The sequence below is a fragment of the Lichenostomus cassidix genome, chromosome 28 (assembly GCF_008360975.1).
Source record: "Lichenostomus cassidix isolate B80296 chromosome 28, HeHo_3.0, whole genome shotgun sequence".
Lineage (NCBI taxonomy): Eukaryota > Metazoa > Chordata > Aves > Passeriformes > Meliphagidae > Lichenostomus > Lichenostomus cassidix.
The window spans coordinates 5488729-5513155 of NC_139508.1; the positions used below are offsets into that span (position 1 = coordinate 5488729).

The 24427-nt window shown below is 51.0% G+C and overlaps 1 protein-coding gene across 7 annotated transcripts in view; it reads right to left on the minus strand.

The window, feature by feature from the left end:
* Positions 1-167: 167 nt before the first annotated feature.
* Positions 168-24427, minus strand: part of PIP5K1C (phosphatidylinositol-4-phosphate 5-kinase type 1 gamma) — a 51755-nt gene continuing 27495 nt past the window's right edge. Inside the window, exons 3-20 of one of the 7 annotated variants that reach the window (XR_014846198.1) lie at positions 24085-24171; positions 23649-23779; positions 22934-23051; positions 20722-20874; positions 17865-18164; positions 17141-17346; positions 15942-16025; positions 15447-15495; positions 14402-14486; positions 13515-13676; positions 13326-13355; positions 12424-12565; positions 12106-12138; positions 9629-9736; positions 9242-9374; positions 7480-8782; positions 5049-5132; positions 168-4188 (exon numbers count right to left, since the gene is read on the minus strand). Coding sequence is in view for 6 of the 7 variants with exons in the window: in XM_085040229.1 (XP_084896355.1) it covers positions 4186-4188; positions 5049-5132; positions 9242-9374; positions 9629-9736; positions 12106-12138; positions 12424-12565; positions 13326-13355; positions 13515-13676; positions 14402-14486; positions 15447-15495; positions 15942-16025; positions 17141-17346; positions 17865-18164; positions 20722-20874; positions 22934-23051; positions 23649-23779; positions 24085-24171 (1908 nt within the window). In the remaining variant the exon portion in view is untranslated. The remainder of the gene's footprint in view (positions 4189-5048; positions 5133-7479; positions 8783-9241; positions 9375-9628; positions 9737-12105; positions 12139-12423; positions 12566-13325; positions 13356-13514; positions 13677-14401; positions 14487-15446; positions 15496-15941; positions 16026-17140; positions 17347-17864; positions 18165-20721; positions 20875-22933; positions 23052-23648; positions 23780-24084; positions 24172-24427) is intronic. The other 6 variants (XM_085040231.1, XM_085040229.1, XM_085040230.1 and 3 more) reach the window with 6 other exon arrangements.

Genomic DNA, 24427 nt, shown 5'->3' on the forward strand with positions numbered 1-24427 from the left:
CCGCCCCGCCCATCAGCGGCTCCGGCGCAGACAGGCGGGCGCTGGGGCAGCCCCAGGCGAGGGGGTGGAGAGCGGCCGCTCCCGCCCCGCCCGTCCCGATCTGCGCCTGTTCGCCAGCCGGGCCGTGCCCCGCGCGGCGGTCACAGAGGAGGCAGAGAGCCTCGAGAGCACAGCACAGACTGCAGAACGCTTTATCAGAGCGGGGTACAGATCTCTGGAAAAGGGATCCCCGGAGAGGAGGGGAAAAACCCTCAAAACAACCGAGAAAAGAAAAAGCGCCCAGGCCTCGAGCCCCCGGAAGAGAGACGGGATAACACCCAGACATCGGCATCACCGTCCGGCCGCAGCCCCCGCGCCCTCTCCGCCGTACACTCGGCACACACGCAGTGCGGACACGGACACGGACGGGAACAGGGACATCCACCGGGTCACGGTGGGGATACGGACAGCCACCGGGACAGACGGTGGATGGGAACAGGGCCAGCCACCAGGACAAACTTGCTGTGTGTAGACATGGACAGAAAAAACTCAGACATGACCCCAGATGCCTTAGCCCTGGCTTTCTCCTTGTCTCTTCGGGAAGCACTGGAGCAGTGGCTGGGAATGAGAAGGGGAATGCAGGGGGCCGTGGAGCCCTGCAAACGCCTCTACCTGCCTTGGGCCAAGACCTATGAGTGCTCTGGCTTCACTAAAAAACTCCCCGAAGTACAGTTCTGGCAAATGAGGCCGAGGAAGCAAAGACAGCCAAAAGCTGCATTCTCTCTGCATGTGTTCAGGGTCTCTCTACGAGCTCCTGGGGGTGCCCCCAAGCCTTTACAGGAGCCTGACTGCACACTCAAAGGCAGAGATGCCCATTTTCTCCTGCCAGCCCCTTACCTGGCAGGGAGAGCTCATCTGCAGCCCCAGCATCAGGCAATGGTCAGGGCATGTCCCACAGAGCCTGAGATCCCAGCTGGGATGACGGGGATGAAGGACAGCAGTGGCACACAGAGTTTGTGGGAAGGTGCTGCCCTACAAGGTCAAATCTCAGGGTACAAGACCCATCGTACCTCCTTTAACGACGGAGAGGAGGAACAGCACCTGCTGGGTCACTTGAGAGCCCAGCAGAGAACAGCAACTCAAATCCAGGGTGAGCTGAAGTGCAGCTGGAGGAACACGGAGACCAAGGATGCTCTTCCCCATTGGCAAGTGTTCCTGCCCAGGCAGCACTGGCAGTGCCTGTGATGTGCTCTAGAGCTCCTGCTGCTCCCCTGCAGCACTGTGCAGAGTCAGGGGGGGTCAAGAATGAGCTCTAAAATCCAAGATCCTTTCAGCCTGTCTTGGAAGCAGAGGCTGAGCAATTCCTCAGCACTGAGCTGCTGAGGAGGTGACATGGCAGGGACTGTGCCAGCCTGAACAGAGGCACTTTCCATTTCAGAATCTCCCAGCAGGAAGGTTCCTCCTTGTCCCTGTGACGATGCTCCTCTAAGCCTTTGCCTGTCCTCTTACAGAACCACCCCCCTGTCCAGACCTGCTCCAAAGGGTCCAGCATTACAGAACTGCTCAAGGATCGTCTTGAAAAGGGAAGACAATGCTTGAAATGAACATGCTGCAGGAACTCTGAGTTCACCCCCTCTCTCAGGACCTCAAGCACAGCTCCAGCTCACAAAGCTCATTCTTTGGGACACTCCCTGCACAGAGGCCAAGCAACTTTAGAGACCCCCCAAAATGAGGGGAAGGAATAAAATCTCCATCAACAATGCTTAAACCATCTCAAAAGAGATGCTTGATTTCAGCTGGCTGGAAAGTCCTGATAAGGCCAAACCCTCCGACCCCCTGTTGGACGTGGTCCCAGGGCAGGGGTCTGGGTCAGAACAGCCTGAGCCCATCCTGGGTCCCCCCCAGAGCCCCCTCCTCCAAGCACAACAGCCAACCGCAGCAGCTGCAGCAGGGATGTGGCTCTCTCTGGCCATCCTACACACATTGCTGGAGGAGAAAGAGGTTGAATTTTTAGCTTTTTGAAGTCCCTTGCCTTGAGCCCAAAGGCAGGTGAGGCTGTAGGTATTGCACCACTCCTATTCCCCTTCACGAAGCCCTGAACCACCCCCACTTCCCCCAGCCTGCAGAGACCCCAGGGCGACACAGACAGGTGGGACGGGGCAGGAGCTGTAGCTGGGAGAATGAGCTGCCAAGCAGTGATGGAAAGGGGAGAGTTTCTTGAGAGATTTTTGATAGACTATTTGGTAAATACATGGATACATGAACAGCAGCAACTTGCACAATCCCCAGACTGTGCTCCCGAGAAGCACAACTCACAGCCTTCTGCATCCACAGGCAGGGAAGTCCAGGTCCTGTATCCCAGGCAAGAAAAAACTTGAATTCCTGAAGCTTCTCACTAAACTCAGCACAGTACAGAGGAAAGAGCTTCCCATCAGCCCAGCTACCTTCTGGGACCCAACATAATAGCTCCTGAGTGCTGCTATGAAGACAGATTGTGGGGACTGAGGCCTGAGAGCAGGGTCCCACTTCCCCACCCCTCTACAAGGAATCCCAAGGAAATGAAGATTGTAAAGGGAATTAAAGAGATTTCAACCCTCTTTCTCAAGCAAGGTTCATCAAGCACATGTGATGATTTAGGCATCACATGAACAAGACCTCTCTCCCTCTGGTCTAAAGGATTTCCTGTTGTGTCTCTGGGACATGAGAGTGGGATTGCTGGATTCCAGACAATGCTGTGATGTGTGTCCTGTTAATGGATGAGCCTGAACGCTACCCCATGACACCAAATTCTCTCACTTATAGCCTGCAGCCCTCACAAAGCAAACCCTCTCAGACACCCACAGCAGGGACTTCCACCAGCAGACGTGACCCCAGGCAACACCCCAATCACCCAGCTTTCTGTCCAAGAGTCCATGAGCACAACAGTGCTGGCACAATTCCGTGGCAGAGCCAGGCTCCTGTTCCTGCCTCCAGTGTGTGGAGGTGCCAGTGTCTCCCTGCCCCGCCTGGGGGGTGGAGGGGATGTGTGACCCCAGGGTACACCCATTAGCATGCGAGGGGCTGAGTAGCTCCAGGAGGATGCAGGGTCCAGACAAGCCCCACGTGGGCCAGGCAGAATGGGGAACTTGCCCTCCAGCGTGGCTGGGCTTGGAAGGTGCCCAGTTCCCATCTGTCTGCGCCTACAGGTCCAGAGCAGGCAGTGGCCGGTCAGATGAAGCGTGGACTCCAAGCACAGAGGGAGGGATGGCGCAGCAGTGCAGCACAGGGTGAAGGTGGAGCTCATCACGACGTCTGGAGAGCCGAGGAGTTCACTTCACTGTCACCAGGAACTGTGTGCTGTCCCGCACAGTGTTACAGACAGGAGAAGTCACTAGAGAGTTTGGATCCAAGTGAGTTGGCATGGCTACTTTGGACTATGGTAACATGAGAGCAATTCTATTCCATGGCCTTTAGTACATTTCATTTTCATAGCACCTTTCATCCCAGGGTTTAAGTGCTGTAACGGAAGTGGGTACTGTGCACCTATTAGCGCAGAGGAAACCGAGGCACAGAGTGGTTTAGTGACTCACCTTGGGCCACTCGGAAAAACCGTGGCAGAGTCTGGACAGCCTTAAATGTCCTGACTCCCTCAGTTGGTCAGACCATGCTGCTGCCTCACATGAAGCCACTCCAATCCCTGCCCTCCCCAGCAACGTGCTCCTACCCATTCTTCGGTGAGGTCTCATGCTCCTTTTTGATGCACAAATATATGACAAAAAAAAAAAAAGGAAAAAAAAAAGAAAAAGTGCAGTAAACTAAATGTTTAAAAAAGCACATTTGTGCTGTCTCTGTGCAAAGATAAAAGAAATAAATACATGATTAAAAAATTAAAAAGGTTCACAGTATCACACATGGATAGGTAGCTACAGTAGTGCACGTCTGAAAAACACTGTGTTACTACCCAGGATTCTCTACACCCAGCTGGCATTGTTGGGAGCTGCGGGTGAGTGGGTGGTTTCTTTGCTGCCCACGTCTGGGGTAAGTAGAAATACATGGTTATAGTTTTGCTCCATTCTGAAACGCAGTGCCTGGGATCCTGCAGTGCAGCAATACTGGTGTCAGCAAGCTCTTCCCCATCCCACTGGAACGGCTGCATCAACGAAAAGGGAACACATCGACCTGCAGAAGGAATCGCTGCTCTCTGGGACTTCTGTGTCTGCATAGAGATTACTGCAAGAGGCAGAGAGAAGAGAGTCACAGAATCATGGAATCATTAAGGTGGGAAAAGACCTCCAAGATTACCAAGTACAGCCATCAGCCCAGCACCACCACCATGTTCAGCACTAACCCATGCCCCCATGTGCCACAGCCACATGTTGTTTGAACACTTCAGGGACAGTGATTCCATCACTGCCCTGAGCAGCCTGTTCCAATACCTGACAACCCTTTCAGAAGAAATTTTACCAAATATCCAACCTAAAGTTCCCCTGGTACAGCTTGAGGCCATTTCCTCTTGTCCTCCACATTGTTCTCTGGGAGCAGAACTCAACCCCCACCTGACTGAACCCTCCTGTCAGGGAATTGTGGAGAGTGAGAAGGTGCCCCCTGAGCCTCCTTTTCTCCAAGCAGAGCTCCCCCAGCTGCTCATCACACTTGTGCTCATGCCCGTTCCCCAGCTCTATTCCCTTCTCTGGACATGCTCCAGCCCCTCAATGTCTTTCTGGTCCTGAGGGGAAAGAGAATCAACCCCTGAGTACCAGTGCCCACATCAGTCAGGTCTGTGTCCTGCCAACTTCTCAGCACAACTAACACAACCAGAGAGGCTGTTCTACATCCTCCAGCAATGGCAACATGTCTGGAAAACCTGAGCTCCCCAAAGTTTTCCCTGCATCAAACAACTGGGACTAAGCCACAGCTCTTGCTGACCAGGCCAGGGCTCTGCCAGCACAGAGCTGGCCTGAGAGGCAGCTGGGCTCTGCTGCAGCCATGCAGGAGCCCCATGCTGCCAGAGGCCAAGCTGACTTGCAGAGGGAGCACAAACTCCCACCTTGACCCACCGGGCACCCAGCACATGGCTGTTGGACACTTACTGTATCGCTCTCCTCATCGGAGACAGAGTGGAGTTGAGTGCTATAGTGGAGCGGGGAGTAAACCCAACTCCTCTCGTCTGTCGGCTGCCAGAGTGGCCAGAGACGGCGGGGAGAATGCAGGGAGAGCAGCAGCAGAGCAGGGAGCAAAGGAGAGAAGAGGAAAAAATAAAAGGAGAAAATAAAAAGAGTAGGAAACAATACAGTAAGAACAGCTGTCCACCTGGAGGGAGAGCACTGAGCCCAGAGCCAGCTCTCAGCAGAGGAGCCCTCCTCATCCTCAGCACATACCTGCTCCCTGCCAGCCAGGACACAGGACCTGTGCCAGCTGCAGTGGGGGTGGCACAACCTCTCCTCTTGCAAGGACAAAGTTTTAGGGCTTTTGAGATGCCAGGGAAACCTCAGCTCCGTGCCATGGCATCACCCCGGCTCCAGAGAAACCAAGAGACTTGGGAACTGACTTACCTAAGAGCAGTGACAACTCTGGGTTCCTGCTACCCACTATCAGCTCTCACCCTGCCATTTCCAGAGCCCTGTGCATGCTACAAACTGATGTCCAGGAGGGCTTTTATAGAGAAACTGGATTTGGTTGCTGTGCCTTTCTCCTTCCCTGCAGAAGGCAGTGGAGCTGGGGTGAGACCATGGTGGATGGTGGCCACAGAAAGGAAACAGTTATTGTTGAGATCTTGGGGACAGTGGGGTGATGGGAACAAGTACAACAGGAAGCAAAACACAACTGGACCTTGGAAAGAACGAGGGGAAGGAGGTGTGTGTTGTGGGACAGTTATCACAGCACTGGGCATTGGTGTGACAAGACACACTGCTGCCAACACAGCACAGATTCAAGGGCTTGTCTCTGCTTCCAGGGTTCCCAAGGGGGCCCCATTTACATTGCAAACAGGCTGTTTTGTCTCCAGGGGAGCTCCCGGAGAGAGGAAACTGCCCCCTTTGACCCTGGCATTTGCAAAGGAAGAGAAACAGGATTGGGTGCTTGGAAGAAACCTGGGGTGTTCCCAGCCCAGGAGCTGAGTGTGACAGTCTACAATGTACAAGGAACTACAAGAAGCCAGAGAAGCTTTGAAGCACTGGGCTCCACATGCTGAACCCTCCAGTAACTGCAGCTCCATCAGTTGAGACTGCTGGGAGGAAGGAAGGTTGAGAAACCCCTATCTGGAGTTTCTCACAGGGCTCTGGCAGAAGTACAGGAAAGCTCCCCACCACATCAAACCTCTCCCACATCCTTTTTTTCATCCATCCTGACTGAACCACATGCTCCAGCCAGTCTCTTTCAGAGCCTTGTAGGAGCTTGGTTGCATGCAGGGAGCTGCGGGAGATAAAGGAGCATCCAGTGGTTGGCATTAACCCTCCCAGTGCCAGAGCAGCCAAACCTAGCCAAGAGGCAGGAGGAGCTGCCTGTTTGCCCACAGAGATGCAGCACCTTCCTCATGCCATCAGCCACAACAAGGAGCACATTCCTGCCCCTGCTTCCCCATGCATCCTGCCTGGTACCCAAACTGGAGCACCAAGCTGTGCCAGCACTTGTGCGAGGCTGTGAGGCTCTGGCAGCACTGCCATCACCCCCTGGGGGCAGCAGCTCTCCCAAAGCCTGAGAGGGGAAATACTAAACCACAGAACAATCTCAGCTCTGGATTCAGCCCCTAAAAGCTCAACTGCCTCCCTGCATCTTTTGGGAAGGAAAATCCTCCCTGTTCACAGAACACCTTTAGTGAGAAAAGAGCACACTGGTGATGCTGAGAAAGTCTGGAGAGCTGAAACCAGCCCTAACTCAGCAGCAGCTCCTCCTGCCTCATTTGGTTAATGAGCTGCTTCCTACAAGCCAAAACTCTTCTATTTGCAACTGCATTTTCAGAAGCTTCAAAACATTTTAATGGTGTCTTTAAAACCCACTTCCTGGGCTGAGGGAGCTGAGCCTGACATCACCTATAGAGGCCCCAGTGCCTCTCTGGTCAGATCTGGTACTTAGAATCACAGAGCAGTTAGTGTTGGAAGACCACCCAGTATCCCCCCTTGCCCATGGCAAGGGACACCTTCCACTAGACTGGATTGCTTCAAGTCCATCCAAGCTAGCCTTGGACATTTCCAGGGATAGGGCAATTACAGGTTCTCTGGGCATCCTGTGATAGGGCCTTACCACTCTCACTTGGCCAGTTTTCCCAAGGGCTGGCTGACACTACAGCCCATCTCAGGGTAGGAGCTGTGTCACCAGTCTGCATAAAAACAGGACAGAACTCAAGATTCGTCCAGATCCTACAAGGAGATCCATTGGTGTAATTTCAATATGCTTCCCCCATTTCTGCTGTGCTGGTTCCTAATGCCCACTCAATCCAGCCACCCAGGGAAATGGGGTGCTGGCCCCAGTGTTTCAAAGCTGCAGCTCTGCTCCCCTACGCACTGTGCTGGCATGGTCACTTACAATCCCAGAGGAACGCGAGGTAGTTCGGAGTCTGCGCTGGCGGGGAGAGTAAATCCAGTACCTCCCATCTGTGAACTGGGTGGCCCCAGGGCAAGTGAGGTCAGAAAGGAAACAGAGGAAAAAAAGGGTGATGTGAAAGAGAGGATGAAAGAGAAAGCAAAAAACAAGGGGTTGGGCAACTCCAGGCCTGAACATGTGAGCAGTGGGAAAGCCGTGCAGGGGAGAGCGGCACCCATGCCCTGCCACACTCTGCACGTTTATTCCCTGGGGATGAACAGGAGAATGAAGTGCTCTCCAGGAGCAGACTTCCAGTGATCAGATCACAGTCCCCAGGGATTTGCCAAATCCTCCTCTGCACACACCATCCCTTTACCCACCACTGCCCCTGAGCACTCCTGTAGGAGCAGCTGTGGTGCTACCTGAGCACAGAGGTGCAGCTTCACCTGAACTCCACCTCAAGTGGTTTTCCAAGGAGAGCGCCCATGGGAACCCAAATCAGCTTTTCCCTTCATCCCAGCAGTGACAAACACTCCACAGCACACGACACACATTTAATGCAAAAGATGAAGTATGAAATGCTGATGAGCAGTCAGTCATGCTCTCCATGAGCACACTCTGCAGAGTTTTCTCTTGGATAGAGGTGCCCCTCAAGCTGTGGGGAGTCCATATGCCCAGGGACAGGGAGGAAGAGGAGCTGGCCCTCACTAGAAGACACTTGCCAGGGGAGCAGGCAGGATCTGCCTGCACACAGCTGCCATCCACAGGCAGGGAGGGCGCAGCGGTGTTAGAGGAGCCGTTTGCATTTTTAATAGCATGCATCAAACCCCAAACAAGCTGTAAAACAGGGCTGATTCCTTCCACAGCTCCCACGAACCTCAGAGTGACTCGGCAATGAGTGAGCAGCTCTGCAGCAGAGTCACAAGAGCCCAGGGAAAGGCCAATGATGCCATTTTTAGTTTAGCCTGAAGGAGCTCATCACACGAGCTCAGCTCATCTCCAGCACCACAGAACCAACAGCAACAAGCTGGAGCAGGGAGGAGCCGGGCACCTCTTTTAATGAGAGTTCCAGTGCCCAGGCACGAGAGAGAGCTCAGCTCTCACGGGGACAGGCACTCAGCTCTGCTCCGGGAATCCACGGGACAGGTACGTGTTGCTAAAAAACCTCTTCTCTGGTCTGCAGAAGTTGCTCAGCCATTGTGGGAGCTGAGTGAGGACCAGCACCAGGCTCCACGGCACTCTGCTGCCAACCACCAACTTACTCCCTGGCTCAGCACTAGACTCCCACTGCATCACCTAATGCAGCCTGCAGGGAAAGGAAAAGCCGGAGTTCACCAGAGCCCAAGGTCACCCTCTGCAACCACCTCCCCTTGGGTCTAGGCCATGTTTGTGTCAGGAAAGCAGCCAAGATCTCTGGCTGAGGAAGGAAGAACCTCTCTGTTGCACCCACATCACCTTGGCTTGTCCCAAGAGCAAATATGCTGGCCTAGATAAGCACTTGTGCTTAGAAGTAGAGCAGCACAGCTACAGCTACATCCACAGCAGCACTGCCACCTGTGTGAGCCCCACTAGATGCTGGTTCTCCAAGGGTTAATCCAGTTCCCTGCATTCAAAAACCCACCCAGCACTAAGGTCTCAAGGTGCTCCACAGCAAGATGGTGAAGGGTAGCCACTGCCCTGCACCTGACTGCCTGGAATGGAGACTGACAGCCTTGTCCAACCCTTCCCATCACACCCCGAGGGTCAGGTGGAGAAGGTCTCTTACAAAGTATATGTCTGTGACTGGCACGTCGTCTTCATCTGAGGCCTGGCTGGCTGGTTCCGAGGCCTGGCTGGCTGTCTCCACCTCTGCGGGGGCTGTGGATGTGACAATGGCACAGGCTGAAGAAGCTGCCTCTCTGCAGAGGGAAAAGAAATTACAGTCTAGTCACCGCAATCAGTACAGGAGCAAGCAAAACTGATTTATTACAGAGGAGCTGAAGATGCTATGCTGTCACATCCTGAAAGGTCAGGTCAGGTCAGGTTAAAATTGTGCTGAGCCTCACCAAACACCCATCACTACAGCAAAGCTGGAGCCTGCCAAAGCCTCCAGCACAAGCAGCCACAGCACAAAACCCACCGTGTGGGCTCTGCTCAACACTAGAACACTCACTCTTTGACTTCTTCTTCTTCAGGAGCTACAATCTCAACGTCACACTTGGGCTCCAGCTCGACACTGATCTGCTGAACCTCCTCCTCGACCCGCACCTCCTCATGTGACCTGGAAACCGAAGAGAGACAGGTCCAAAGGCTCAGCTGGGCACAAGTATGCACAGCCCTCAATTTTAGGTCAGCCTGAATCAGTCCTGAGCCAGCCGAGCCTCTTGTGCAGCTCTGCCCCAGCTTAGTTTAGCAGATGCTGCTGCTGGTACTGTGGCACTGGGCTCCCAGCACAGACTCAGTGGTTGATTTTGGCTCAGAGGGAGCACTCAGGTCTCCCAGGACTGAGGGTTTGGATAACCAAAACTCCCAGGAAAAAGAGTCAGTCCTGGAAGATAGCAGCTCTCTGGACTAACAAGGTGGGACAAAAGGACAAGAGGGAAGGAGTTAAACAGCCAGTACTGTAGGAAAGATGGGCAGTGTCAAGTGGAGCATGGGAGCAGTGAGAACTGGCCTCCAGGGAAGACTTGCATCCAGGGTTAGACCAGCACATGGCCAGAGCCTCTGACCTCTTCCAAGACTCCCAGCACAGTAAAGCTGCTCCAGGGTTGACATCAGATTTATCTGCACAATCTGGAACTGTTTCTGACAGTCTTCACTTTAATACCCTGTGCTTTTAAAGTAACTACTTGTGCCAGCAGGGCTGGCTCCATTGTCTCCATAGGAAGGAAGAGTGGGAGCCTGCTGAGCCAAGGGGAAGGTGTCAGGGAAGGGCTGAGCTCTGGGTTTACTGAGAGCACTGCCCTGCTCCAGCCTGGCTCTGGCCAGAGCTGGAGCCAGCGAGGAGCATTTCTGTTAAGCTCCATGCCAAGAACTCACTCCTCTCCTCCCCACAGGGCTGGACCTCAAACCTGGAGTGAACTCCCCAGCAGACAGAATAACCAGAGGTGTGACACATTCTTGAGCAAATTGGGTGAGGTTTTTCCACCTCAGGTCAGGAATGTAAATTCTTGCTCTAATAAATTTGTGCCTGCACTGGTTTTCACCAGGGGATCCCAGAGAGCTCTACAAGTACACAGGTCCCTGCTCTCCTAGGAAGGGCACACGTAGGCACTGCCACCAGAAAAAGACAAATTAGGCAAAAAACACCAAAGGTGGCCACACTTGCAGAGGGGTGGGTGTAGGTCTGGCAAATCTGTGACAGAAAGATCTACTCTGACCAAGCCACTGAGCTCCCTGACCGCTCCCAGGTCACTCTGATTCACCTGACCTATTTCTGAATGAGCAGTCACATACTACAGCAGCGCCCTCCCTCCATGAAGTACCTTGGAGTCTGAGCTATTATGGAGGAAGTCTCTGCATTTGCCACATGGGCCCCACCACTGGGGCCTGGGTTTAATTCTCCAATATTCAGCAATTTGTTACACTGGATTCTGCAGGATATGAGGTTCTTCACAGGTCCCTGACAATTCCCACAGCAAGCAGGTCCCTGCCCTCCAGGGACAGGAATTTACCAGGATTCAGCAACATGCAGCAACCAGAGGTATTTTCATTAGGAAATACTACAGAAAGTGATTTTTTCACAGTGCATGTCAACTGAACTCAGCAAAGCACTCAAAGCTTGGAACAAGGGCAGATGCCTGTAATGTGGGGCAAACCCTCATCTTCTGAAGTCCTTTCCTTCCAAGCACCAAACTGCAGAGAGAGAGGACATCAGCCTGTCAAGCTCCTCTGGCTACAGCACATCCCAGGACTGAGTCTCTGATGTAATTTCAAAGCCTACTACACCTACACAATGTCCTGGAAGGCAAGGCAGAGCCAGCAGCACCCGCTGGCTCCTCATGCAGATGCTGCTGCTACGGGCAATGGGGTAATTTTTACTGGTGCAAAAGAATTCCACAATAATGCACAATAATTCCATTATATGAGCCTCTAATCAGACACCCCTATGCAGCACAGCATTTCTGTCCTACTTTGCCCTTGGCTCTGAGACACCAGAGGAGGGAGAAAGGCTCACAAATTTCTGAAAACACAGGAAGCTACTTCTGTGGGCACTGAGGGTGCTCAGGGCCTTACAAAGTCAAATCCCTTTCCCAGTTTCCCACCCACCTTGCCCAGATCACAGGCAGAGGCTCAGAGGAGGAATGCTCCTGCTGTGAGGGCTCACTTACTCACAGGGGATTTAAATGACCTCCCTGACTCTGGTGCTGGGTGGGTAAATTTGGACAACACTGTTGTCCCCTTTCCCATCAAATAATGGTGGTATTTTCAAAGCATTACGAGATCTGCTTGTAAGGAAAATTCTGTGCAAGAAATGGGGATCATCTGATTGCAGAAGCAGCTCAGCATCCTGCAGAGGACCATGCCAAAATCCTGGAGTTGCAGAAATTCCCACTCAGCTGTCTAAGAGACCTTTGCACAGGGATAAAAATGAGGTCTCTGTGCAGCAGAGAGAAGATGAGGCAAGAAGATAGGAGACCCATTTCTCACCTGCCATCCTGCCCTGAGGACTGTGTACGCCTCCTGCAGAAAGAAAACAGAAGAGTTTGGAGGAGCAATTTAAGCCAGAAATCCTGCACTGTCCCCAAATCTACCTCCACACCCCATGAGGGATATGTTCTACTTAACAGCTGACACTTCTTCCAGCAATAATTAATCCCATCAAAGCTGTGTCTGCTTGCTCCCAGGAGAGATTTAATTAAAATCGGTCATTAGCATTCCAGAATGCAGGGCAACCTGCTGGGATCTGCAGCATGGAGAGGAACGGCAGCCACTCGATGCCAGTGGGAGCAGGGGAAGTGTCCTCACCTATACCTGGGCTGCTCAGAGGTCTCTGAGGGGGATCGCTCCGGAACGGAGAGGGATGTTGACGATAGTGTCGTGGCTATGGAGGCCGTGGTAGCTTCTTCAAAGGAAGGAGGAGTGCAAGGAAGCAGGTCTGGCCTACCTGCTGGCCCACAGCAGGGGGAGGGAAGAGACAGGAAGAAGAGGTGATTAGGTCAAACACCAACACTTCTCCTACCCCAGCCCTGTGTGAGGCTGTTCCACCATGAACCTGCACACCCACACTGGGACTGGGCACTCAAACCACAGACAGGCAGGAAGTTTAGCTGGGTCTGTGAACATGACAGCCTCTCCCAAGGCATCCCCTGGGAAGAGCCAGTCAACACCACTTCCAGCACAATAGGCAAGGAACAGAATGCCAATGAAGACTTCTCACTGGTGACCAAAGCCGGATTAAAGGCTTGGATCACCAGGGATAAATATCCAAGTGAATTAAGAGATGAATTCAGTGCCCAGTGTTTTGCACAGGGAGCAATCCAACACTTATGCACTGGAGGAGCCCATCCTCCAGCACTCAGCTGTAAATCCAGCCAGCTGGAAGTGAAGGAAAGGCAGCACAGAACCAGCCTGTTTTCCAATAGCAAGATCTTGCCCGTTTTAACTGCCCTAACACTGTCATTCGAGTGCTGCAGTTCCCAGTCACCTCCCCCCATATTTTTTTAAAGGGTAGAAAATACAACTTTCTGATGGCTTTTGGGCTATGACTGCTGGCACCCCTTGGCAGCAGTTGTCTTGCAGCAGTGATGCAGGTGACCGTTTTTACTGCAGAATCTCACAGTGCTGCAAAGAAGGGATTTGGTCTCCTTTGATGCAGAGGTGCTGCATCAAGTACCTGCTGGTGCTGTGACAAAACAATGTACTCTTACCTTCTTCCCTGTCCTGGTTAGGTTTAGCACCTGCAAAGCACAGCAAGACATGCAATGAAGAGCTATCCATGAGGAAAGATCTGCAGTCGGTGAATAGTGGGGAACTTGATGAGAACAGGGGAGGATCCTACGGAACTGCTAGGAAAGAGAGGGTAACCATAGAGCCAACACCCCGAGTGGGGCTGTCACCTTCATCATCGAGTGTGGGGTAACTCCTGGCTGCCCGCAGGTCGTACTGGGTGTCATCCTTCTCAGAGGGCAGCTGACTGGCCGAGAACGCCGCGGTGGGACCTGCCGTCTTCACAGCCAGCAAGGCACTGCGCCCTTTCTTCGAGGGGGACGACTTCAGAGCTGAGGGAGGGAGGAACGAAGAGAGACAAGGGAAGGAAGGTCAAATTACCACCACCAGCTACTGCCACACCAAAGGCACCTTTCCCTTCACAAAGAGAGGCTCTGCCCTCGCACTAACACTTCGTGGGCTGAACCCAGGTCAGGTGCAGAGACTGGGTGGGAGATTGAGCAGAGCAAGGCAAGCTGTGACAATCTGAGGGCTCTGCAGTTCCCAGTTTTGCTCTGTATCACAGAATCATGGAATGCTGTGGGTTTGAAGAGACTTTAAAACCCATCTCATTCCACCTCCTCCATGGGCAGGGACATGGGCACTATCCCAGGTTTCTCCAAGCCCTGTCCAACCCGGCCGTGGACACTTCCAGGGATGGGGCAGCCAGAGCTGCTCTGGGCAACCAGAGGTGCTCTCACCACCCTCTGAGTAAAGAATTTTTTCCTAACTTCTAACCTAACCCTGCCAGCTCAAAACCATTGCCCCTTGCCTGTCACTATCTGCCTGTATAAAAAGTCCATCCTCCTCCTTTTTCTAAACCCCCTTTAGGCACTGGAAAGGACTCTTAAGGTTTCCCCAGAGCCTTCTCTTCTCCAGGCTGACCACCCCCAACTCTCCCAGCGGTACCACAGTAGAAAATCCTACTCAGACTCCAGCCCAGACTCCCTGTGAGGGCTGCAGCAGCAAGACTGAGGTAAAGCCACATAGCACAGCAGTCCCTGAACTTGCTACTTACAGGAATTCTTTCGAAACACCGTGTTGGTCATGAATTTGAAGAATCTCTCTGCATAAAAGCTGGGTCTGTGTACTGACACCGTGTCCTACAATGGCAAGAAGCAATTGTTTAATTTTAAAATGATCCCTCAAGGCAGAATTTCTGTAACAACCAATACAGTCTTTTTTATTCCAACATTTAGCACTTAGATAGAGCCTTAAAATGGAAAGGCTTAACTGAAACCCTCTGATTAATGCTATAAATAACCCTGAAGCATTGCCTCTGATTGCATTTGATTATATTCTTGCTGTAATTTTATAATGGATTTTGGTGATTTTATTCCTTTGTAGACTTCCTAGACATTTTTTAAACACTGGCCTGATTGCCTGCATGAAATTTCTTCTGGCTTTGCTGGCTGCCATTCCAAATAGACCTGGATACCTGTGTGACACAGACACCCATCTTTAGCAAAGGGTCTCTTCACATTTCAAATGTTTTTGTTTAAAGTAGTTATACTATTTATTTTAAACTGAAGCTCTTTCTGCTTCTGATGTTTGACTGTGCTCCCATGACTTGGCATCTCCACGTTTCCTTTGTCATATTTAGGGAAGCCAGGAGATGCAATGCTGAAAAACAGTTTCCACATCCAATGTTGTTCTTTCACAAACACACACCTGGCTGCTGCAGGAATGAAGCCAGCAGGGAAACATGGAAAGGGATTTGCTGGCGGAGAGCTTGCTGAAGTGGAAAAAGCCAGTCACCAAAAGAGAACAGGTCAGGTCCCCTGATAGCCCAGGAACACACACCTGAGTGTGTGCTCCTGGTGTCATGGAAGGAAGGAGAGGGATAGCTGGGAGCATGACAGCTCAACATGTGAGGAGCTGGAGTGAGCAAGAAACATGGCTGGGAATAAGTGGCACCACCCTGCTGTGCAGGAATGAGAGGCAAGAACTGCTCCTTTCATCAGCTGCAGCTGTGCCAGGTCAGGCTCTATAAATAGCCAGGTAATCTGCACCAGGTAATCCTGCAAAGCTTGGAGAGCTCCTACCTCTGCACAGGCACTCACCCCATCATGGACAAGGGCCTTCCAGGTGTGTTCTAACTTCTTGATGAACCTAATCCCAATGAAAAGTGGAGAGAAAAACAAAGATACAAATTCAGTCATGTATTCTGTACTAAGCTCCCTTTCATACCCTATGGGGGAGATCCCTGAGCTGCCAATGTCACAAGGACTGAGCTTTCTTCAGCATCTCCCCAGTCAGGTCAGGATTGCCTAGAAACACCAAAGGGAAGGAAGAGGTGCACCTTCCACTCCTGGACATATGCTTCCCACACTAAGATGGAAACTACTTCTTTATGAGCAGTTCATCACCCTGGACAAAAGGCTGTGTGTCCTCAGTTGTTGTAAGGACATGATGGAAGCCCATGGCCAGCTTGGGGCAGCCATATCTACTCATCCTCACAGCCTTCAGGCAATGACACCTCCTGGCTTTCATTTGGTATTAAAAGACATGTTAAGACATCTTTTTCTCCAGAAAAGACACACTGACAGGTTACCTACCTGTATGACTGCAGGATATCTATAATTCCTACGTGCAGTAGGAGACGCTCGCCTTTGCCATTCACTGCTGGTATCCCTCCCATCCTGCAGGTAAAGCAGAACCTCAGCAGGTGCAGCCTCAACCAGAGCACCTATAACACCCAAGCTCTGAGGAAGGGCAACAGCAGCCCTGCTACAGGGCTTTGGTGTGGTGTCAGATACATCCTAAAACCTGCATGGTCATTTTATACACAATCCTGGGAGTCATTTGACTACTGTTGTCCCAGGGTCACTGCCTGCATGGCCAAACACTACTATCGTGACAGGACCTGTGTCATGTGGCACAGCTCTGCCTGGGCCAGAAAGCATCATGTAGTTTTTTCCTGTCTACTCTATTCTGGGGATTAAGTTATTTATCAGGTCACCGAGAGCTGTCTGCCATTAGGCCAGTAAACACTTAGGGATGAGTGTATTCCCAATCCTATTCACACTAATGCCATCCTGCCAAAGGTGCAGCAACCATCAGCACCAGCACACAACCAAAGCACAGGGGTACCACACAGGCCACTGCAATTATTGATGCTGCTTGAAGGACTGGAAACACTACAGTATTTTCTCAGCTCACAGGACTAACCCTTCATCAAATCCACAGCAGCTGGTTTCAGACAGCAGCAAGCAGCAAACTCCACCATTCCTTGTCCCACATTGCCAGGGAGCCAGGCAGAATCCCACATCAGGCACAACACAGGTTTGGGGCAACACCCAGCCTCCAGCTGTGACGCCAGCACTTGGCTACACTGCTGTCTGCTAACCCCACTGGGATGGCCTCAGGGAACTGCCAGGGATTCCAAAGGTGGGAGTGATGCAGAACTCTAAGCTACTAGGGATAGGCTGATCCCTACTTCTGCTCCAGTATTTGGGTGCTGAGCTAGAACTGATCTAAGAGCCTCTTCCCCAGAGCGTGGGGAAGATGTTTGGAGGTTGTTACACAAGCTGACAACCTACAGTCTGGCCTAAGCAGAGAGACTGCTGTGAGGCCAGAGCCTTACAGAACTATTTCTCACCCTGCCTTCCCCCTTTCCCACCACAATGGCAGCACTACCAAAACTCCAGGAGAGCTGCTCCCTTGAACTGTTCCTGTGGACCTGATTAGTGATTTCCCACTCCAGCCACCACCTCTGCCCCTCACAGCAGCACAAGCAAGCCCAGGTTTCACCTACGTGTCGTCTGTGTCTATGGACTCCCCCCGGGCAGCCCCTCCCTGGATGGACTCCATGGCTGTGGAGTACAGGGCCTTCTGCCCCACAGGGCGTTTCTCATCCGACGTGCTGTGGGCTCCCTCCGACAGCTGCTCCCGCTCGTGCTGGTCTATATTATGAACCCCAAGCAGGAGGCTGTAGTCCATGATTTTAAAACTTTCCAATACCTACACATTAGTATTGAGTTCAAGAACAAAGACAAAAATATCAAGTCAGCAGCAGAAATACAGATCCCGAAGCATGGAATCAAAGCAATCAAAGCAAAGCATCCTGTCCACTTCCCCCCCTAACAACTTCTTTGCCAGTGCCTGAAAGTTTCTGAACCAACAGTCACCTCTGGGCTTGATGGCACAGAGTTTGGCCATCCCACAATCACACCAAAGGCCTGAAGGCTTGCAAACAACACTGTTGTATCTGCTGCACAGTGATTGGGAAAATGCTCCAGCAGAGCAGCTACAAGCGGAGCAGGCTGCCAATGTGTGATGCACCAGGCAAAGGAACACAGCCTCAGTCCTCAGAGGTTGCCATGAGATCCAACTCTACCTGCTTGGCTTTCAGGGAAAAGGGCAGGAGAAAGATCCTGCTCTGGGGTCAGCAGATTAGCAAGGTTCTCAATTACTGCTCTTCCTCATGCTCGAGAGCCACAGAGGCTCCTTACCTTATCCCCAAGCTGCCCCCTCCTTACCAGGCAGTCTCGCTGCAATGTCTTCACCAAAGCACTGAAGGTGTCTGCATCCAACATCAGGCCCTCGGGCATGTCTTGAATGAAATCCAGATCCTTGTATGTAGGGCTGGACTTTTCTTTTTCCTTCTTGGATGCCCGGCGCTTGTAGGTTGAGCCTTTGAGGTCAAATTTCAGGTGCATTTTCACCACTCGAGGCAGGATGTTGTTCATCACAACCACGCGAATGTTTTTGCCCCCAGACTGCACACAGTACAGTCCATAAAACTTGGGCAGCAGTGTCCGGGGGTTCTGGTTCAGATTCTGCAGCAAGGGTGGAAAAAGGCACGGAGAAAGGTCACTTGAGCAGAAAATTCCTGCTGTGTTCACCACAAAGCACATCAACAACTCTTGGAAAAGCTGGACTAGAGATTCTTTGCCTAGCAATTTTCTGAACTTTACAGGAGCTCAGCGCACACATTTGACAAAGTCCTGCATTTCGGTGGCTTTAGGACCTGAAAACACAGGGACTGAGATGTTCAGCGCTCTCTGGGCAAATAACCAAGTCCGGAAATCCCCTGCCTTTCCCAAGTACAGCAGCTAAAAAAGGGAAACCAAACTGGGAGAGAAATAAACACAATAAGTGGGAACTTCGAGCTTAAAAATAACAGCTCTCTTTATCTCTTCACAAGTGTCAGAATCAAGAGCCATTCTCCAGCCCAGAATAAACCAGGGATAGGGTTATTTTTTATACAAAACAATATAAATGTTCCCCTCCTGTTGCAGAGTTGCTTTATAAAGCAATCAGCCAGAGAGCACGGATATCCTGTTCTGCTGTCATCTCCTTTTTTTAGGCAGCGGAATGATTAGGAATGACATGACAAGCAGGATTTGCTTGTTCAGCTTTGGGCACGTTTGGGAAGGAAATAGAACTTCTCTGCACACTATGGCAGGAAGGACAGACCTGACAGGTTCTGACAGACAGCAGAAACGTGACTATGTTAAAATTTCATTCCCCTCAGCTCACCCACCTGGGCACAGCAGTGAGCCCTCTTGGAGAGTGCCAAAAATAATAGAGGCAGGTAAATGGAAACAGCTTTAAAGCAACTCAGGATGAAACCACCCTGCTTCCTTTCCCTGACTCCTTTGACATGGGTGGTTTCCCAGGAGCAGAAGAGAGATCAGGAGTAGCACCACAGAACCCATAGACAGTGGCAGCTACAACAGGTCACTCAGAACTCTGCATCAGACATGTAAGGTCAGTTTTATTCACTGACTGCTTGTCAGGGTGACAGCAGGATTAACAGCGCAACCCCAGTCCCACTCAAAACCTCACACCTGATTCACTACACACATTAGGCAACAGGCAACGCTCTCCAAGAAAGCTCATCCTGTCCAGGAATGTGAGCATCACCTGCAAAAGCAAGCGATTCACAGAATCTCAGGATGGTTTGGATTGGAAGGGACTGTAAAGACCATTTGGTTCCACCCCCGCCATGGGCAGGGACACCTTCCATTAGCCCAGGTTTCTTAAAGCCCCATCTAACCTGGCCTGGAACACTCCCAGGGATGGGGCAGCCACAGCTGCTCTCAGCAACCTGTACCAAGGCCTCACTACCCTCACAGAGAAGAATTTCTTCCTGGCCTGGCTGTCACTAATACACAGACATCCCATAACCTGCCTTCCTTGGAGAAATTTTCCCCAGTAAATATTGAGCAAGGAAAGGATTTTCACAGAATCAGTAGGATCACATAAACCCACTGCACCAGGCACACAGATGGGGCAGCAGCATCGCTTCTCATCATCTTCTCCTTGGCATCTCCACAACAAACAAATCGCTGGTGGTTCTAACTGAATGTCAGAGTCCGCATCCATAAAGCTGGAACCTACAGCACAGTTGTGCAGGGAGACAGCTCCTGGTTGTTACACCAAAATAGCAGGTTTGGGTCCAATTTACTTCACCCAGTGCAAGTCTCTGGGTCTCAATAATCCTGCCAAAGCTGGCTGGTACCACGGGGGCCTTCAGCTTGAAACTGTAGCCAGTGGGGGCCAGGACAACCTTCAGAGTAACTGTCAAACATCAGGATGGGAGAGATTCAGGGACAGCAGTGCTTTCCCCACAAAACCAGGGTGGTCGTGTTATTGCCTGGAGAAAAGGAGGCTCAGGGTGGACCTTCTGGCTCTCTACAACTCCCTGACAGGAGGGGGCAGCCAGGTGGGGGTCAGGCTCTGCTCCCAGGAAACAAAGGACAGGATGAGAGCAAATAGCCTCAAGTTGTGCCAAGGGAGGTTTAGATTGGATATTAGAAGAAATTTCTTCATGGAAAGGATTGTAAAGGATTAGAACAGGCTGTCCAGGGCAGTGGTGGAGTCACCATCCCTGGAAGCATTCAAACAATGTGTGGCTGTGGCACTTGAGGACAAGGCTTAGTGGTGACCATGGTGGTGCTGAGCTGAAGGTTGGACTTGATGATCTTGGTGGTCTTTTCCAACTGTACCAGTTTTACAATTCTATTATTGCAATCAGCAGCAAATCCCCAAATCCAGGCTGGGGCAGAGCATGGCACCAAGTGAAGAGGCATGAACTAGTTCTGGGAAAAAAACACTCAGAAACACGTATCTGGGAAGTCATTCTGAGGCCAGAACATGCCTCCAAACTATGGTACAATTATCTGCCTCATGTTTACTCCCAGAGTTTGCATATAACCAGTAGGATTTGTGCTTCTGGGACTGGCTTTGTGACATGCTGTTAATACTGCCCTTGGTACAGGGACAGGCCATGAGACACCCAGGTGGAGGACATGCCCTGTGAAGATGCTCTGGACAGAAAAGCTGCCATGACAAACCCAAGTTAGGTCCAAGGTGCTGGATGATACACACCATGTAGTATCCAGGAAGGAGCTTCTGTAGGAATTCAGCTTCCTTGTGCATCACAGTTTTTATGATGAATTCATCGTCGCTGGTGACATAGAAGAGGGAGCCGCTGGCCCCAGGGTTGGACAGCTCGATCAGAGGCTCGTTACATAATGAATACTGTCGAGAAAAAGAAAAAAAGGTGATGTTTTATCCCCCATTTATTGCAGACTGACTTGTATGCCCGCAAGGGCCTTCCCCTGCATGTCATCTCCCTGGGAGATTAAGGGGTAGCAAAGCTCAAGTGAGAGCTATTTTCATTATTGGTTAGGTCTGAACAGCCAAACTGATGGATAATTTACAATTAGAGACTAAGATTACGGTTCAGGACATCCCAACTTCTCAGTATCCGACTAATTATCTGCTTTCAGGAACATCCAGCCTTCATAATGACATCTTATCTATTCCCATTGTGCCTGCACGCACGTATCACATTCAGGCTCTTTGAGCACAGCCCCGTACACGCTGACGGACACAGAGGATTTCAGAAGGCATCACAATCTGCTCAGGGAACCACGTATCACTGTGCTGGAGGAAACACAACCCGCTGGCTGTTCTCAGCACACTTCCCTGGTCTTGTGCTCCCTTGTTCCCTGCAAAAGCAAATGCCTGATTCACAGAATCCCAGAATGATTTGGACTGGAAATGATCTTAAAGCCCATCTCATACCCCCCATGGCCAGGGACACCTTCCACTAGAGTAGGTTGCTCCAAGCTCCATCCAACGTGGCTATATTTTTACAGCCACACCTCACTCCATCAATTCTGCTGAAAACACATGACAAGTCACAGCCCAAGTGTGCAATCAAGAGGGATGAGCCCTGCTCAAGCACAGCAAATCGTTCTGCACAGGGACCTGAGCTGGGAGAGCATTTCTAGCCATCAGGATACAAACATCAGGTCCTCAAATAAGGACCTGCCCAGCAGCAGAGGACAAAAAAAAAAAAGGGAGAAAGCACAAGCAGACAGATGCATTTTTAGCTCGATGCCCACACAGGTACTGATGGGGTCAGGTGGGTTCAGGGCAGGATTACAGAGCTGCCCAGTGAGAGGTGAGATGAGGAGAGGGAGGTGGGGCATGAAAGGGAGGTGATCAGAGCAATAAATTAAATGCTCATCATTATGTACTAAAAACAGCTTTCAGTTCTACACAGATTAAGAATCCCAGACTTGATCAAGTTAATCATCTCATGCATAATTAAAAGCATTTGCTGCTGTGGCAGGCAAGAGACAATCAGGAGAAATAGAAACAACAAATCACAGCCATGACCTTTGCAACTGAGGCAAACTCCAAGCTTGTCCTCAGTTCTGAACACTCATCCATCAGTCAGCACTGCCTTGGCTGGCATAAGAGGAGATCACTGTTACCCTCCCACCAGGCACTGGCACAGGTTTGTTTCACTGGCAGGTGTTCAGCTACTATCATCCCATCTACAGGTGAAGTCACACAAAAAGGACTGTTCTAAAATGGGAGGGTGTGCAGTCATGGATATGTTTCCTTCCCCAGTTCACATAGAGCACGATGTCACATAAAGGCAAGGGCCCAAATTCAACCCCAGTGCACTCCAAGCCCCAACAGGCTTGTACTCCAAGGTATTTGAAAACCAGCCTTTCCATCTCTGAGGAGCTTTTGGAGCACAAGAACAAGCTGTGGTTTATTCTGTCTTTGTAAGATGATTAAAATAACTACACTCACATAGCTCTCCAGTGAGTACACAAGAAAAAATTTCCATCTTTGTCCTTAGAGCTGCAGGGGACATTACAGGGTCGCACTCAGCAGAACACAACTCCTTTGGCTTGTAAACACAGTAAGTTACTGTTACCACAAGGACCAGAGAGGGAAGCCCATTGCAGGGCTTACACAGCTCACACTGTGTGCAGGTCATGGCCTCCCTCCAGTACAGGCCAGCAGCTGCTGCTCAGCAAACCCAGACTTGGAATCATGGAATGTTTTGGGTTGGAAGGGATCTTAAAGCCCATCTCATTCCACCCCCTGCCACGGGCAGGGACACCATTCACTAGTCCAGGTTGTTCCAAGCCCCATCCAACCTGTCCTGGAAAACTCCCAGGGATGGGGCAGCCACAACTTCTCTGGGCAACCTCTGCCAGGGCCTCACCACCCTTGTGGTAAAGGTAAATAAAGGAAGGAAAGACAGAGAAATCTAAAAATATATCCATACCAAATAATCATCTGGACGAATCCCAAAGAGCTCTCGGAAATACCGGAAAGCCACTGGGGCGTAGGTCTTGAACCTGAAGTCGGCATAGTGGTGAGCCGGGGTGAGGTTACTGCCTTCGCTGCACAAAACACACATGGACAGTGCCTGTTACCATTCACCAGACATGGACAGTCACACTAAAGCTACTGTGTATTTCAGATGCACTGAGCCTTGTAAAAAGACATCTTTGGAACAACAACCACCACCTTTCTTCTGTGCTAGGACAACAGGAAAACAGGTTTCAAACTATCTGCCAAAATCTGTTTCCAGAGAGAGAAAGAACAACTACTTGCCAAGCAGAATATATTTACACAGAGAACATAGCTTTTATAAGTTTTGTTTATTCACAGTTAGAGAGCTCCCAGAAGGACTTTCTTCCATCTAAAACATGGTATGATTTTGTGGAAGAAGTTCTAGATGGCTAGGTAGAAAGACAAGCACATAGGAAGGGTAACAGACTGGAGCACACAGTACTGCATCTTGCACTGTGCCTCCCTGCAAGCCAGTGCACTGCAGAATCCAACACTTCCCACTGTTCTGTTTGTATGTCATGGTTCAGATTTAAAACAATCAGAGTGTCCAACTCTGATCTAAAAACAGATGGAAGCTCTCTTGAAAAATCAGTGAGAGGTAAAGAAATAATTCATGCATTCAATCTTTTCCTCTTCTCCTTTACCTTGGGAAAAAAATGCTCTCCACCACGTAGAAGTCCTGCATCAGGACATCTCTCTCTGGCTTGGAGCTCAGATTGCCCACAGTATATCCAATCCCCAGCTGGATGGCCCCCTTCAGAGTGGATGAGGTGGTCTGGCAAAAGGAAAAGAGCAGCTAGTGAGCATTTCACAGCAGACAATCACAATAACATCCCCTGCATTACAATACAGTTATGTCTGTGACTTCTGCAGGGTCACCTCAGGCACTACACACTGCTAACCAAGTTTACCCAGCTGCTGAAGAGATGAATTAGGGCTCCAGATCTGCTGTTTGCAGGATTGTGCTGTCCAAGGGTGCTGCATGAAAATCTCAACCAGATTAATAACTACTGGCCCATAACTTCTCCTCTCAGCCTGTCACCCACACTTGGCTGCCACCCCCCCTCCCCAAACCCAAACCTTTTTGTAGGTGGTTTCTCCAGAAGCATCCACACTTCGATGGCCAATCCTCTTTCCTTGGCCCGGCTGTCCTGGCAGTGATGGGCCCTGAAAGAAGAGCAGAGGGACGGTCAGGGCACAGGCTGAGCTGCCACCAAGCATACACAGAGCAGCACAGCCACACTCCCAAAGCTGTACCGCACACAGGGATCACGGTGCTGCTGGAGAAAACCCTGCAGAGCTTCTTCAGGTGAAACGGAAGTTCTTTGAATCATACTTCCACCCCTAAAGATGAGTTAGAATAGCAACACTCCACCTGAAACCCCCACTGTTTGCTGGTAGAGCCCTCAGCGAAGATGCTGAG